General features: G+C 41.7%; 1 protein-coding gene across 2 annotated transcripts in view; it reads right to left on the reverse strand.

Annotated features, from left to right (window-relative positions):
- Positions 1 to 17,471, reverse strand: part of LOC140463572 (myoferlin-like) — a 231,721-nt gene that overhangs the window by 173,973 nt on the left and 40,277 nt on the right. For both annotated transcript variants that reach the window (XM_072557752.1, XM_072557751.1), the window contains exons 5-9: positions 14,843 to 14,939; positions 4,719 to 4,870; positions 3,909 to 4,037; positions 1,980 to 2,042; positions 1,851 to 1,901 (exon numbers count right to left, since the gene is read on the reverse strand). In XM_072557752.1, coding sequence (XP_072413853.1) covers positions 1,851 to 1,901; positions 1,980 to 2,042; positions 3,909 to 4,037; positions 4,719 to 4,870; positions 14,843 to 14,939 — 492 coding nt within the window. The remainder of the gene's footprint in view (positions 1 to 1,850; positions 1,902 to 1,979; positions 2,043 to 3,908; positions 4,038 to 4,718; positions 4,871 to 14,842; positions 14,940 to 17,471) is intronic.

The following is a 17,471-nucleotide window of genomic DNA, read 5'->3' on the forward strand; positions in this document are numbered from 1 at the left end:
CAATCTTCAGCCAGCAGTGCTGAATGGTAGACCCATCATGGCCTCCTCCAGCAGTCCCCAGAATCAGATTTGGATCTTCAGCCAACATCACTCCACGTGTCGAGAAAAGCTTGGAGGCGCTGGATACTGCAAAGGCTATGGGCTCTGACAACATTCCAGTTATAGTGCTGAAGACTCTTACTCCAGAACTTGCTTAGCCTTCTGCAAAGCTATTGCATTACAGCTGCAACACTGTCAAGTACTGGACAAAGTTGAAACTTACCCAGGTTTTGTGCAGATGAAAAGCAGGACAAATCCAATCTAGTCAATCACTGCCCTATCAGCCCACTCTCAACGGTCAGGAAAAAAGTGATGGAGACACAATAAGCAGCTCGCTAATGCCCAGTTTGGGTTCCACCAGGGCCACTCAGTTCCTCACCTCATTACTGCCTCCCTTTAAACATGGGCCGGAATTCCAGCCATAAAAGGAGAATGACTGCCCCTGACATCAAGGCAGCATTTTATCAAGTTGAAGCATCAATGAGGTCAAGAAAAGTTAGAGACTCAAGAGTAAGCAAGGTAAAAAAAAATCTCCACTTGGAGTCATATCTGGCACGAAGGAAGATAGCAGCGGTTGTTGGAGGTCTCTCTGGACAAGTTCCTCCAGGTAGATATTTGCTATATCAATCCATTTAGAGTTTAATATCCACCATTGGAGTAGTGGAATGTGAACCCAGGTCTCCTGGCTCAGACACAGGGACACTACCATGCCACAAGCATCCTTTAGCTCTTCAGGACACTGTCCTCGATCTAACTTGCTTTTATCTGCTTCCCTGATCTTCTGTTATTAGGTCAGAAGTTAGAACTTTCCCTGATGACTGCACAATTTTCAACCCTGTTCTTGACTCCTCAGATACCAAAGCTATCCATACCCAAATGCACCAAGAGCTGAACAATATACAGACTTGACTGACAAAGTGGCAAGTAACATGCAAGCCACACAATTGCTGAAAATGTGTTGCTGGAAAAGCGCAGCCACACAATTGCCAGGCAGCAAACATCGAATTTGGGAATGTAACCATTGCTGCTTGATATTTCATGCAATTAACCCCGCTGAGTCTCCTACATGGGGTTACCATTGAACTGGATGAGTCATACAAATACTATAGAAACAAGAAGAGGTCAATGGCTAGAAATCCTGCTGAGAGTACTGAATACCCAAATCCTGTCCTCCAGCTATAAAGGCACAAGTCAGGAGGAAGTTGGAATACTCCCCATTGCCTGGATGAGTGAATAACACAAGTAGCTTGACATTATCCAAGACAAAGCAGTCCATTTAAATGGCACCAAACCCACAAATATTCACTCCCTCCACCACCAGCACACAGTAGCAGCAGTGTGTACCATCCAATGGTCCTTCGATTGGACCTTCCAAACCCACAACCACTTCCATTTACAAGGACACAGGCAGCAGATACACCACCACCTGCATGTTTGTCCTCCAAAGTTACTCATCATTGACTTGGAAATATCTCACCATTCCTTCCCTGTTGTTGGGTCATAATCTTGGGTCTCCTTCCCTAATGTCATTGTGGGTCAACCTACAGCACATGGATAGTTAACGGTTCAAGGCCACAGCTCACCACCATCTTCAAGGGCAACGAGGGATACAATAGCAACAAAAACCACTTGCAAGTCATCCACTGTCTCATCCTAAAAAGGCAAGTTTGTAGTTGCATGCTACGATTCAATAATGGGAGATTTAATAAAACCAAAAATTTTGTTTGAAAGTTAGATGTCGCTGAACTAACCGAATTATAGAACCCACAGATTGCTGGTAAGTTACAAGAATAAGGGAAATGAAAACTTACCTTGAATTCTCCCATCAAGGAATCTGATCGCAGTGAAAAGGAGTTGTAGACCTAGAGAGAAAGCAATAAATTAAACCAGCCTCATGTTCCACAATAGGATTGTAACTTATGATGGGGAATCAAACTTACCCTAATTAAGATGGATTCATCAAAGAGTTCTTCTGGTGATCGAGTTACATTGTAGAAGAAAATCTGATGACAGCAAAACACTTAGTTACTAAAAAAGGAATGTGCACCACTAAAAAAATCCATCATGAATCGATGTTACAGTATGAATTGATAACTAATTATTCCAAAGGTTTACACTGTTGTGAGGGAGAGGTGATAGCAGGGCAAAAACAAATGGAAACAAAAAAAATTGAAGAGGAGACACAAATACACCAAGGAAATGTCTCAAGGCTCATTCCTGTACAATTACTGTTACTGATAATTCTGTCATACAACCATAAAAACACAAACATGGAAATCACATACTTAAAGTGCTTCAAATTCCCATTTCAATAATGCCATCTTGTGCATCATTACTCTATAGCCAACAACAGGTATGATCACAATTTAGTTGCTTGATGCAGGAAAATGCTAAATTCCAGTTCAGTGTAATCACATTTCCACACGTCTGGTGAAAAAAGTGCTTCATTCCTCTTCATATGCAGAAAGTCAGTTCCTATAAAATGTCCCTGGGGCTAAAATAGTTTATGACTCCACTTCCCAACTTTCTCCTCACTGAAAGACGCTTTGCAACCCCAATATTAGCTACTGGGAATATGCAAATTGGAGGTACCATCTTTTTGGCAGAATTGTTAAATCACAGCTAAGTGCCTCAGATTTTTAATTTTAAAAAGTCTCTCAGTACTTTACCAAGCAGAGGTCTTCTCATTTGAACACAACGAACATTTGGTTCATTAATCAATGCTACTAATAACTGGTCAGAATAAAACCATTGCGGGAAAATTAGCTGTCATCTTTCTCTTAATATTGACTGCAGTTTGAAAAATGAATGCCACCATTCTGCTGCAAACAGGTATTCAGCACTTGTTAGAATCCAGGTGAGGTGAGGGAATAAAGGAAAGGCAAATTCTCCAATAGAACTCATTTATAGTGAATCATGCTTAGTTGAAGACTAGAGAGTCAGCAAGAGTCCCTCAACTGACACTCCCATTTCTGATGGGAGATCTGACCATCAGCAAGTGTTACCTCCCTCCCCCTGCATTTATTATTTGTGTACATCACAAAGCTTCAGAACTGCCTGTGGCTGAATTACAACGAACAATGCTAGAACAAGAGCTTCTGACTGCATGGTGGTCATTCATCATCTAAGCCATAACCAGCATCACTGACAGTCCTAACTGGTATTTATATTGAACATCCTGTAGGACTGAAATGGTACCAGAGGGGAGGAAACTACCAATCATTGTACATCAGGCCTCTGACCATGGACGTCCTTAATGTGATGAAGTAGTCAGTTTCTCACAGAAAATGACCTTCCCCACAGCCGAAACAAAATTCCCAATTTTCTTTTCTAAAACTTGTATTTTTACAACATTATGCTCTCAGGATCTCAAAGTACATTAGGTATTTTCAAATGGAGGTCAATACTAAGAGAAAGATGACAACTAATTTGCGTAGTGTGGTTTCATTCTGACCAGTTACTGATAGCATTGATAAATTAACAAAACATTCATTATGTTCAAAAGGAGAAGAACTCTGCTTGGTAAAATGCTGAGAGACATTTAAATAAAAATCAAGGCTCAATGCCTCAGGTTTAACAACTGATGCCAAAAGATGGTACCGCCAATACTGCATATTCCTAGAAGCACCATCCTAGATCAGGTGGTGGAAAGGGAAGAACAAACATAGACAGTTGAAAAATAAAGTGTTACCCAAGTGAAGCAGTAACTCAGCCATGAGAGTTGAAAACTCTCAGTTATGGTCAAGTTTCTGCTCTTTAGTAGCTTACTAGATAGAGACAGGATTACACAAAAAAAACCTCAAGGAGTGAGTGAGTGACTAATTCTGATGAATGGATTTTAATTGATTGAGGGAAGGATCTTCTTTTACCTCATCAAAATGGGGATTGTTTCCTCTTCGGATCCTTGTTCGATGGGTCTGTTGGCAGACAGTCACCTTCACAACTGGTTTTACATTATTTCCAGGCAATTGGCGAGCTGAAATTATCCTCACCCGAATCTTTAAAAAAAAACACAAGATGAAGTGCTACAAGATTCAATAAAACCAAACTGCTGGAGAAACAGATCTGGCAGCATCTGAAGACAGACTGAAATACTCTGCAGATGCTGCTAAACAGAGTTTCTCCAGCACTATTTCAGATTTCCAACATTTGTGGTGGATGCTTCAATTTGTAACAATTTGGAGATGCCAGTGTTGGACTAGGGTGTACAAAAGTTAAAAATCACAACACCAGGTTATAGTCCAACAGGTTTAATTGGAAGCACACTAGCTCCGAAAGCTATAACCTGGACTATAATCTGGTGTTGAGATTTTTAAACTTAATTTGTAATGCGTTAGTTTTCTCAGCAACATTTTAGAACCATCAATAAAAAAGTTTCAATTTTGCAAAAAGTTCAATTGGAGCACTTGGCAGTTACTTCCATTCTGAATGGAATACTAATGCAGATGCTGTGAGAAACATTGTATTTTAAAAGCAAGTCTTTGAACCTCCATAATCGAGGCATTGGATTCTCCAAATTATTTCTGCATGGGAAGACCTCTTTTGCAGCCATCCCAAATGCTTTCCTACAGCAGCAAGAACAATCTTCACATTAAGTTCTCCCAAGTTGAATTTGCAATGGAGCATAAACCAGACTCAGTTTACGACTCATCAAGTTTAATGGAAAGGCTGCCACATACCTGGAAATCCTGAGGCTTGTTTGAAAGTAATCTCTTGCTTTTCTTCTTTCGGAGTCGTTTGCCAACGTGTGCAGCTGCCTGGCCTGGTGTGCTGGGAATTCCAGGGGCTCCCCCAGCATCTCCTGCTTCATCTTCTGCATCCTCATCTACATCTGAACAACAGGATGTCCAAACAGACTTTAAACAATCACAGTCACAATCGAGGAAAGAAATCTACATTGCCTGGTTTACTTGCTTTCAATTACATTCACTGCTTGTATGTCACAAATTGAGAACAATTGGTCAGAAGCTCATTTAAACCATCTACAGGAATGTTATGGCTCCCATTGCCTGCCAGGTGTTGACCTGGTTAACTCAATGCATGGACTAGTGGTCAAATCAGAGGCTTTATGAGGTTGTACATTACAGGGTTCATATTTTATCCATCAGCCATGAAATGAGACCCGTAAATCACTGGTGCTATTTAAAAAGTAGTTTGCATTTACTTTTTAAGAATTAGTGACGTTCCCTACCTCCCACAAGGCAATGCAATGAAAAAGTTCAGTCCGACCAATATGGCAAGTGTAAAGCAAGACCAGTGCCTTCAGTAGCCTCACAAAGTGAAGGTACTAGCTCTAACTACTGTGAAGATGGAAAATTAATTCTCTAAATAATTTACTCTATCCCTTCCCAATCCTTAAATCCCTTTTCTTGGTTTTCCTCAGGCCATTTTTGCCCAAACTTATCAATCTGCCTGTAGAGGATATGGGTGTAGATCATAGAGTTGATTCTGAAGCTCACCAGTTCAGGGATTCAGCAAATCTTCACTTAGCTTCAGGAAGTGATTTTAATGTTGACACACTAAGTATAATAGCTAAATGCTGCTGGTGATATTTGTCTTCAGTCCAAAACCAATGACATTTCCAGGGGTATAGATTACAAATCAGTAGCCAATCCAGCTCCATGCAAACAATGGCCTAATCAATGCAGTGCACTTTCACTGTTGGACCAGTTTTACCTTTGGATAACGAATTCAGAAGTAACAAGAAACTGGTGGGAGGATGACAAAGTCTCAAGTCTTTCTTCACAAGTCTTTGTGGAACAAATGCATCCCAAGAAACATGCTGGTATGAGAGCAGATATTTTGAAAGCGTGGCACAGCTGGTTGCCTGAGAGTCATAGAACTACTCAGCATGGAAACCGACCCTTCGGTCCAATTCGTTCATGCTGGCCAGACAGCCTAACCTGATCTGGTCACATTTGCCAGCATTTGGCCCATATTCCTCTAAACCCTTCCTATTCATGTAACCATTCGGATGCCTTTTACATGTTGTAATTGTACCAGCTTCCACCTCGTCTGGCAGTTTGTTCCATACATGCACCACCCTCTGCATGAAAAGGTTGCCTCAGGTCCTTCTCAAATCATTCCCCTCTCACTTTTAAGCCTAGGCCCTCTAGTTTTGGACTTAAGTGGGTGGGGGGTGGGGGGGGGGGGGGGGTGGGGTGGGGAAAAGAAAGGCTTTGGCTGTTCACCCTATCCATGCCCTTCATGATTTTATAAACCTCTAAGGCCACTCTATACAGGACTTGCCCTTACAATGCACCACTAACACCCTAAGTGCGAAGTTGAAAAAAAAACACTGGCTCCAGTAGCCATTGGTTACATTGTCGTCAATTCAATCCTATTGGGACCAGTCAAGAAAACTTGACCAACCTCCTGTCCCCTTGAGCATTAATCAGTGTTGAACCTCTACAGCTGATCCCCCCCATGGAATTTAAAAAAAAACAGGTTCTTCACCACCTTCATGCCCTCCCTGTTATACATCCCTGCAGTATAACCTCCGATTATTCGGATTCATCTGCACACCCAGAATGGGTCAATTTCACACTGGGCAGCATAGAGAAACTTGTGTCAACGATGGTTATGACAAACACAGCCAGCCCAAAAAGGAAAATAAATAGTATGAGCAAGCTGTGGTTTCAGTTTAATCAAAAGGGACACATTTCAAAGTGGAGTCCAAATTTTCTGCAGAATCTAGCTTGGAATTTACAAGCAGCTACTACTTTTTAATTAGCACTACCAACTATCGTTTTAGCTTCTAAACCAAAGATGGTGTTCATTTAGACAATCAAGCAATGTGGGATAAGCCGTTCAAATTCTGGAGGCGTTGGCAGTAGCACGGGGGGTGGGGGGGAATGGAATGGAGAAGAGGGGGGTTGGAGGGAGCCATTCCCTCAGATGGAGGGTCTCCACCTGAAATACGCTGGGACCAGAATCCCGGTGAATCACGTACCTAGGGGCTGTGGTTAGGGCTTTAAACTAAAAATAGTGGAAAGATGGAGGTTCAGTTGCATGGAAAAAGTTTCAGTGAGGTGCGAGCATCAGAAGAGGTTATTAAAGTTTCCAGAAAAGGTAACAGGACAGATTATGAAAAAGGGTCAGGAATTGAGCTTCAGACACAGATGGGGGTCAACTATGAGAAGGGGGGACAGTCAATGCAGGATTGAAGATGTTGTATTTAAAATGTACACAATATATGATAGCAGGTCAGCGGGCTTGTAGCACAGATTGAATAGCTGTACGACTAGTTTCAATGTTGGCTGGAAGGGGATCAGGGCCGGTAACTAGATATCCAAGAATATGCATCCAAGTAAAAAGACAGGCAGATGGACAGAGGGGGCAGGATTGCCTAGTTTGTAAGAAATTAAATTGATAGCAAGTGATAGAGAGTCCGTAGAATCGGAGATGAGAGTTGACCAACTATAAAAAGGAAGTGTGTCCCTAATGGCAGTTATGGATGGACCTCCTAGCAGTAGTCAGGATGGGCCGAGAATAAATCAGGAGATAGAGGCATACAATAGTGCCTCAAAATAATCATGGGGACTTCAATACGCAGGGGGACTAGGGAAAATACAGTTGGTAGATCACAAAAATGAATTTATGGAAATGTCTATGAGATGGGTTTTTTTTAAAAAAGCATCTTCGGTACATCCCATTAGGGAACAGATGATTTGGTTCTGCACAACAAGGCAGACTTAAATGAGGGAGCTTTAGGTGAAGGAAACCTGACAGGGCAGTGACCATAACGTGATAGAATGCACCCTGCAGTTTGACAGAGAGAAGCTGGAATCAGATGCAACCTTATTACAATTGGGTAAAGGCATGAGGAAGTAGATGGCCAGAGTTGATTGGGACAGATGCCTAGCAGGTGGAGCAATGACAGGAGTTTCTGGGAGGTACAGCACGAGTTCAACCCAAGGGAAGGTGAGGTAACCATGGGACAAGTCAGGGACAGCATTAAATAAAATAAAATAGTGTAGTGAAGATTAATGGGAAACCAGATGATTGAGAAGTCCTTTGCTGGTTTTTAAGGACAAGTAAAAATGCAATAAGGGGTCAGAACATGAAATATGACAGTAAGCTGGTTATTAATTAAAAAGTCTCTTGGAACTTTATTTATATTAAGAAATTGACAGAGGAAAAAGCAACTTTGGACCACTGGAAAATGAGGCTGGAGAAGTAATAATGAAAAAAGAAATGGCAGAGGAACTGATCAGATACTTCACTTCAGTTTACACAGTGGAAAACACCAACAGTATACTAGAACTTCAAGAGAGTCAGGGGGCCAGAGTGAGAAGTGGCTGTCACTAAGGAGAAGGTGCTAGAGAAGGTGAAAGGTCTTAGTGACTAACTCACCCAGACCAGATAGACTACATCTCAGTTCTAAAGGAGATAGCTGAGAAGATTGTAGGGCATCAGTGATTATCTATCGGGAATTGCTGGAGGCAGGGAGTGTCCCAGAGGACTGAAGGCAGAAGACAGTTAGCCTGACCTTGGTTGTTGGTAAAGTTTTGAGTCCATTGTTAAGGAGAGGTTGTGGAGCATTTGGAATTGTATGTAAAATAAGGTTGAGTCAGCACAGCATTTTGAAGGGGAGGTCATACCTGACAAATGTTAGAATTCTGAGAGGAAGCAATGAGCAAATTAGACAAAAGGAGAGTCAGCGGACAGTATGTACTTGGATTTCCCGAAGGCCTTTGACAAGGTGTCATAGTAGGCTGCGAAATAAAAAAAGCCCATGGTGTTAGGGGCAAGGTATTGGCACGGGTTGAGGTTTGGCTGACTGGCAGAAGGCAGAAAGTGGGCCTTTTCAGGACGGCAGCCAGTGACTACTGGAGTTCTGCAGGGGTCGGTGTTGGGGCCACAGCTCTTCATGTTATGCATTAATGATCTGGATGAAGATATAGGATAAAATTGCATGTTTGCAGATGGCAAAGACAGATGCAGAGGCAGGTAGTGTTGAGGAAGTGGAGAGCTGCTGAAGGACGTGGTCAGGTTAGGAGAGTGGCAAAGTAGTAGCAGATGGAATACATGTGGGAAAGTGAGAAATTATGCTCTTTGATAGAAAGAAGAGGGGTGTGGACTATTTTCTAGAATGGGGAAAGGCTTTGGAAATCTGAAGCACAGTGACCTGGGAATCCTAATACAGGATTCAAGGCTAACATGCAGGTTCAGTTGGCAGTTAGGACAGCAAATGTAATGTTAGCATTCGTCTCAAGAGGAACACAAGAGCACAGATGTACAGCTGAGGCTGAACCTGGGGACTAAGCTTGTCATAGCAGCAGCAGCAGTTAAGGATGCTGGCTTTGTACATGAAGCTTAGAAGGATTTTGTGGGGGGCGGGATGGTTCTCACTGAAACTTGGAATACTGAGAAGCCGAGATAGAGTAGACGTGGAGAAGATGTTTATGCTAGGAAACATTAGGACCCAAGGGCACAGCCTCAGTGAAGGGATAACCTCTTTTTGAACTGAAAGAAGGACGAATTTCTTCAGCCAAAGAGTGGCAGATCTGTGGAACTCATTGCTGCAGAGGAGTATGGAGGCCATATATAGGAATGAAACTAAAGCTAGATATAGAATTTTCCAGTAGTAAATTTAACTTCTAGCCATATTTCATCAAATCACCAAAGCAGTTGCTTCACTGAAACACCATTACACCTCAAAACATACTAAAATGCAGATCAGTTGATTCAAACACGAATGGAAAGTCAACCCTGAACTATATGGAGCTGTTCATTTGGTAGTGAAAACCACTAAGTAGTTGCAGCATTAAGAGTATCAGTTGTGCCATCAGCCTTGTCATCCTGTTTACAAAAGATGTAAAATTACTTTTTTAAAAAAAAAAGGACAGTTTTAACAAAATCAATGTCCCAAAATTCTTGGATTTGGTGAAATCTTATTCAAGGAGTGAGAGAAAAAGCAAAACAATAATTTGCACATCAGGAGAGCTTAAGTGTTTTCATAACAGATACATCCATAGGGAGTGTTGATAATTTTGCCTTCCAGAAGTAGCAGCATCATTCCACCAGGCACACAAGTTGCTTCCTTCAATCCACAAGTACTGTGCTCCTGACAGGGGAATCACAAGGCAATCAACTAACACGCTATCATATGTGTACTCTGACCCAATAAACAAAACAGCACTATTAGGTGCGACTATGAAAACCAGAAATAAACTGAATACCAATAGGTTTATTTAGTATAATGGTGTCCAAATGAGGTAGGACAGCATTTAGTTCAGGTCTCCATCTAACTTTCTAAAAATTCTACTCAATGTTCACTAATGTCCTGTTGAACTGTAAGATTCAATGATTTAGATTTTCTTTGAAGGACTGAGTCTTCACCATAGTTAAATTCTGGAAGTACTGAGCAATCCTGACCCAAATCTGATAGTTGCCAATCTCTCCCTCATGTAAATGATGGTCATTAAGTCAAGCATGTGAAATTCCTGGAGGCAAGGGATCATTTAAACAACCAGCTGCCTCCACTGAAATCCAGCTTGGAGAAGTCCCTGAACACATTGCCTTTGCTGGGCATTGCATTTAAAGTTTATTAAAAATGGGAAACATGGGTGATTTTGTGGTGGCGGATAATAGCTGAAACATACTGCAGGTGATTTGGTAGAGGGAAGGAAGCTATTGCAATTCTTTTAAACAGAAACTTGTCCCTGCAGTGTGGAGACTAGAGCAACTGAGAAGTGGTCTGTTCAGTGCTTTCCTTTTGGATATCCAAGGTAACCCACTATGGAGAAATGTCAAGAAAATACTGCCAACATCAGGGAGCTCTGAAAAATAGTTCAAAATTGAAACAAAGTCAGCAAGGTCTGTCTACAAGCCCTTATAGGATTTGTGCTACATGACTGACTTCCAAACTCTCAATGGGGTACCAATGACAAGCATTCTGTTGGGCACCTCCAAGCACTTGTTGAATGGAAGGGAGTTTACAAAAGGGATTAGTTGAAAGAAATTTCAAATATATTGATTTGGATTTGCTATCAATTCAAAGCGTTTAGATGCTGCCAACATACCTGAGGTTTGCCCATTGTGGATGCTAGATGAGTTGGCGCAGTGGTGGTTGGGGTCGGGCATCAGTAGCAGATGGAATGAGTTGGCAAAGGAATTATTAAGGAAAACTGGTTGCATCAAGGGGAAAGAAAGTCCGTGGGGTGAGATACATTTGCACATGGTGCTTTGGATGGGATGTGGTTGGGTGTGCAATCGAGCAAGAAAATGCTGGCGTTTAATCTTCATTTTTCATTAATTTTGACTATACTGCCAAAACTCTGAAGTAGGCTTTGCATCTAGTCTGCCTCAGGAATTGGTAGGCACTTGGGATTGTCCTTGTTGCCTGTTCAGACTCCCAATCCAGCTTGCATCCACCCCACAGTCCAAGAATATTTTCAATTCAGGTCAAGCCTGCGGATTTCTCCTGCCCCATGCATCCAAACTAGGAATGAACCTTGCAGCCAATTTTACTCTAGTTATCTTTCCTCTTCAGAAAATTCAGTTGCAATTGAATGCAAGATCTAACTGCTTGGGCTTTACTTCTACAACAGTTGGGGGAAATAAAAGAATCTCACTGTCCGTACAATTGAACAAGCCAACCGGTTCCCTCTTTGAAAGAGGAAATGGTTGGCTCCTACAGTGATGGCTGGAATCAAGAGGTGACTGTGTACGAGAGTTGGGCTGAGGATGACCATGATTCTCTCAGTGCCTCATACTTCCCCCTTTCAGGGAATTAACTTGGTGTTATTTGTCGTACACTCTCTGGCTTCTTCCTACTCTTCTCACTGACTGCTCGAGGGGGAATACAAAGGACACACTTGGTATTCCATTCATTCTGGCAAATGGAGAACAGAAAAAATGGTGCAACAGGCTTCCCACTAAGGGTTTAGGGCTAAAATTGTCAACAAATTGTGCAAGAACACTGGGCGTGAATGTGGTTTATATTAACAGGCACAGGCTATTGACACACTGTTCCTGGGAGTGAGCAACAGCTGAACTCATTTTAAAAAAATGTTTATATTGAAGTCCAAGCTGATAGCTGACTGTTCAACACCTATTAAACTGACAAGCTAAATTAGACAACAAATACATATCACTTCATCAGTCAATCATTAAAATTTTTACTTCTGCATCACCACATTTGTTTAAGAGACACATGATAGAGAGCTCCGTGAAAACCAGGATACAAATCTGCATCACTGTTTATATAGTGTGTAGAAATGGAGGTCAGATTACTATTCCTATTTAACTAAAATTGTAATTTCCCAAATCATTGCAAGTCAATAGACTCTAAAATTTTAATTCTTCAGTTTATACTGCTTAGACAGACTATAAGCATCTTGGAATGCTCATACAAAAAACCAAATGTGGAGTTAGAGATTGTCTGCCTGATGGGAGACCCAGTCTTGTTTTGTTAACTAATTTGCAGAACAGTGTTACTCACATGCTAAACATCTTTCCAGAATTAGTTTGTTACAGTACTGAAATCAAAGGTGATGAAAAACTCTCCAAATGCTGCTTCCTGCTCATTAGCCAATGCGCTATCCACACCAACACACTATCTCCGGCACCATTGGCTCAGATCTTTAGATTTAGCTTTGTGTGAGAGGTACCTAGTTTAATACTATCTGGAAGGCCAAATCCAACAGCCACCGTTTCCTTCTATCCACTCAGGTTAAGACTTCCTCAAAAATAAAAAAGATTATTAATATTAGTCAGACAATTAGTCACTTTGATAAAGCCATGCTGACACTACTTGGTTAGATGATGATTTTCCAAACATTCCACTCTTGGTTCCATATTTGATTCTAACATTTTCCCCAAAAGATGTAAGGCTCGTTGGCCTATACTGGTCTGCTTTTTGGCTTCCTCCTATTTGAATAGGGATATCAGATGGCCATTTTCCAAACCCCTAGCACTTCTCCAGAATCCAAGGACTTTTGGAAAATTACAACCAATGCGTTGATTCTCTCTGTAGCTACTTCTTGTAGGATTCTCAGATGCAAGACTTCAAGGCCAGGGGACTTCTGTCTTTAGCCCCATTAGTTTGTCTGATAACTTCTCTAACAACGTTACTTAATTCCTGCCCCATATTCTTTTCAATTATTGGGACGTTCAAAGTATTGTCCACTGTAAAGACAGATGTAAAATATGATTAACTCTACCATTTCCTGGTTTCCCATAACCATCTCCTCAGATTCATTTCTGAAGGAGTCCTATGTGCACTTGGACCGCTCTTCCTTTTTCTATGTGGTACATGCTCACTGTCTGTACCTCAGGGATCAGAATCCAACTTCATACTTCATCTGACCAGTTCAATCACAATCTTTTTTTTGATGTGGGTTCAACTATTTTGGTCGTTACAGTTCCACAGCCAATTAATTTTGTTGATTGTGGCTCAGAATTTGATAGACTTGAGGAGAGTATCAAAACTCCTGGATCTTTTTTCAGTTTAATTCTTCACAATTTCAGCACCAAGGAGCACTTTTTTCTTCAACTCCATTAGCATACACTTGATTTAATTTCTACTCAAAAAATACTGCTTTTCTCCAATTCCCCCAAGTTAAACTGGCTTCTCTGATCCTAATGCTTCTAGCTGATGGTGTCAAACAATCACACATTGAACTTCGTTCAAAAATTTACAAAACTGCTATGAGTGTTCAGCAATGTATAAGTTAGGTGCATTAGTCAGGGGAAATGTAAAAGTAAGAGGGTCGGGGAATGGGTGTGTATTGGGTACTCAAAGGGTCGTTGTGGACTTGTGGATTCAACATGTCCTGGGATTCATTCATTCCCCCCTCTTTACCTTCCCCATACCTAACCTACAACAATTGCAAGATTTTTTAAAAATAAAACACAGCAGATAAATAATCTAGTCCCAAAATTTACCCTGAATCAGTTTTTGAGTTCAACTCAAGCCTTCAATAAGAGCAATCTGACATCCAGAACATTTATGTTACTTCACCCAGATAGACACAGGTGGTTAAGTCTGCAATGAGGGAACTATTTTGAAGGTGACTTGCTTATGTTTACTGTGGATTTTCTGTAGTTTTAAAAGCATGGAATGGAGCTTAGACTCTAGATCTGCAACTCCCAGGTCAGTTTCAGTTTTCCTTTATTGAATGTGGGCATGACATCTCCCCAATATCTGGTGACTCCCTCTTAATGGTCAGTGCCTCACATCTCCACCCATTGTCTTGGAGTTACACAATACATTTTGCATAATTAGTTAATCCTCAATCCACCCACGTACAATACAAACACTTATCTTATTGGCACAAACAACTCATCTAATGAAAAGGTAATTCAGACAAAATTAAATGGAATGGAACACCTGCCCACCTTACAAAAACGAATGAGAACAGAGAAACATTTAACAGCCAGTCCCACACTTAAATAGAAACCTGTTACCTAACTCAAGTTTTAAATTCTCTATTGTCACAGCATTGGCCTGCTAAATTCAAAGCAATTTTGATGCAAAGTTATTAGATGCAACGCACATTGATGGGCCAGTGCATACTGACCTTCCAAGTGTTCGACAATGTATAGGTTAGATGCTGGTGCATTAGTCAGGGGAAATGTAAAAGTAAGAGGGTAGGGGAATGGGTGTGTATTGGGTACTCAAAGGGTCATTGTGGACTTGTTAGACCTAATGGCCTGTTTTCATCCTGTAGGGAGTCTATGAAAACAAAATTCCTAGAGTTCAGAATACTATTGGATAGGTGCATAAGCATCAAGCAACAAACCATACCAAGGTGATTAATAAGCTGGTTAGTATTAATAATCAATAAAGACTCACTCCCTTCAGCATCCTGATCTGAGCTTCCAAGATTAGATGGATCAGGTGGCATGGCTCCAGCTGGTGGTTCATAACTTGCCATGAGATTTATTGTCCCCTGAAAAGACATTTTTCCACCAAAATGAAAACCACATTCTTGGACCAAAACAGTTCAAAAAAAAGTTTTTAAAAATTAAGACTTTCCCAAATTGGAAGATCCACATCCGAACAAAGTACTTCAGATATGGTCAAACTCTACTTGGTAGAAGTTTACCTTCCGCCTTCCAGCACCCTTCTAATAACCTTAAATTACTTTTATTAGTACATTTAGTGATTTATACATTTGAACACCTAGATTCTTAGATTTCTTGTTGATTACAATTTAGAAATAGAACTTCATTCTAACCTACTGTAGCATAAAACAGACGACCTCTCATTACTCCATACTGAGCACATCTACTGTTTAAAACAAAAAAAAAAGTGTGTAATTTGCCCAAAAATGCAAAAGTTAACTGAAGGTACATCTTCAAGAGGAGGCTTTCATCAAACGACATGAGAAATTCCATGCCCATTCCAACAGTCATTTCAGACAGTGCCACAAACCAAGACACAAAGGGAGGAAAATTTAGGTAGGCATTGCTCGCTCAGCTTAATTTTTATAGGTGGATACATCGTGATGTAATATCTGTAAAACTTCATCTGATTATGTCAACTGTGTACATGACAGATTCCAATAACCAGACTTACAATGGCCTGGATGTTCTGATGCAGGCAAAAGTAGTAAATGCAGTATATTAACATTTACAGTGCAACACTTCACCCTGATACAGTGCAGCTTAGATTGGATTCTATTCAAATACTGTATGCTACAATTACACAAATTTAAACAATTAAAGTGTTGGTAGCATGTGTGGGCAGCTTTTAAATTTCCACTTCCAGAAAATGAGTCACATGGTTGCATTCCTGATGCACTCATTAAAATTACCCAGTTGTCATCAGGGTGGTTCCATGAGCTGGTTTATAGTGAATTTAAGAGGTTTTCACAAACACCAAGCATTCATATCCTTTGTCAAATCCGAATTTGTTTCTAAACTAAGTGTGGTATGAATTTATACACTAAAATCAAAACCACCTTCTGGTATCTTTAGCCAGTTTGCTTTGTTGTGAACATTTATCAATCCAAATTGGTGAGTCTTGATACAAATTAAAAACAAAAAAAAAGCTGCTCATTCAGTTTTGATTCCTAGGTTGTAGATAGGAAACATAGACCAATACACAATTAGGATGTTAACATACGCTCTAGTCTCATGACCCAGAGACAGACACCCAGCAACTATGGCAAGGACTGAATGACATCACAGGTTCTAAAAGAGAGAGACAGTGCAAGATAGCAGACAATAACACATCCCTCCCAGATCATCTCAACACTTTCTATGCTCACTTTGAGCAGAATTTCTGAGGAGGGGTAACATCAATCCCAACAAGTCCTGACAAACCTATCCCAGTCAATGCATCAGGAGGTCAGATCAGCTTTCCTTTGGGTGAATCCAAGGAAAGCGATGGGACCAGACAGAGTACCAGGCCGTGCATTCAGGTCATGCACAGATCAACTGGCAGAGGTCTTCTTGGACTTCTCCCTGCAGCAGGCCACTGTCCCTGCCTGTTTCAAGAGGGCCAACATCACCCCTGTGGAGGAGAAAGTGAGGACTGTAGATGCTGGAGATCAGAGCTGAAAATGTGTTGCTGGAAAAGCACAGCAGGTCAGGCAGCATCCAAGGAACAGGAGAATCGACGTTTCGGGCATAAGCCCTTCTTCAGGAATGAGGAAAGTGTGTCCAGCAGGCCAAGATAAGAGGTAGGGAGGAGGGGCGTTGGAAATGCGATAGGTGGAAGGAGGTCAAGGTGAGGGTGATAGGCTGGAGTGGGGGTGGGGGCGGAGAGGTCAGGAAGAAGATTGCAGCTTAGGAAGGCGGTGCTGAGTTTGAGGGATTTGACTGAGACAAGATGGGGGAGGGGAACTGAGGAAACTGGAGAAATGAGTTCATCCCTTGTGGTTGGAGGGTTCCCAGGCGGAAGATGAGGTGCTCTTCCTCCAACCGTCGTGTTGCTATGGTCTGGCATCCCTTATGGTTGGAGGGTTCCATATCCGCCACAAAATTCACCTGCACCTCCACACACACATCTATTGCGTCCGCTGCACCCGATGTGGCCTCCTCTATATTGGGGAGACAGGCCACCTACTTGCGGAACGTTTCAGAGAACACCTCTGGGACACCCGGACCAACCAACCCAACCACCCCGTGGCTCAACACTTCAACTCCCCCTCCCCACTCCACCAAGGATGTGCAGGTCCTTGGACTCCTCCATCGCCAGACCATAGCAACACGACGGTTGGAGGAAGAACACCTCATCTTCCGCCTCGGAACCCTCCAAGCACAAGGGATGAACTCATTTCTCCAGTTTCCTCATTTCCCCTCCCCCCACCTTGTCTCAGTCAAATCCCTCGAACTCAGCACTGCCTTCCTCAGCTGCAATTTTCTTCCTGACCTCTCCACCCCCACCCCACTCTGGCCTATCACCCTCACCTTGACCTCCTTCCACCTACCGCATTTCCAACACCCCTCCCCCAAGTCCCTCCTCCCTACTTTTT

Source organism: Chiloscyllium punctatum, chromosome 38 (genome assembly GCF_047496795.1).
Source record: "Chiloscyllium punctatum isolate Juve2018m chromosome 38, sChiPun1.3, whole genome shotgun sequence".
NCBI classification, from domain to species: domain Eukaryota; kingdom Metazoa; phylum Chordata; class Chondrichthyes; order Orectolobiformes; family Hemiscylliidae; genus Chiloscyllium; species Chiloscyllium punctatum.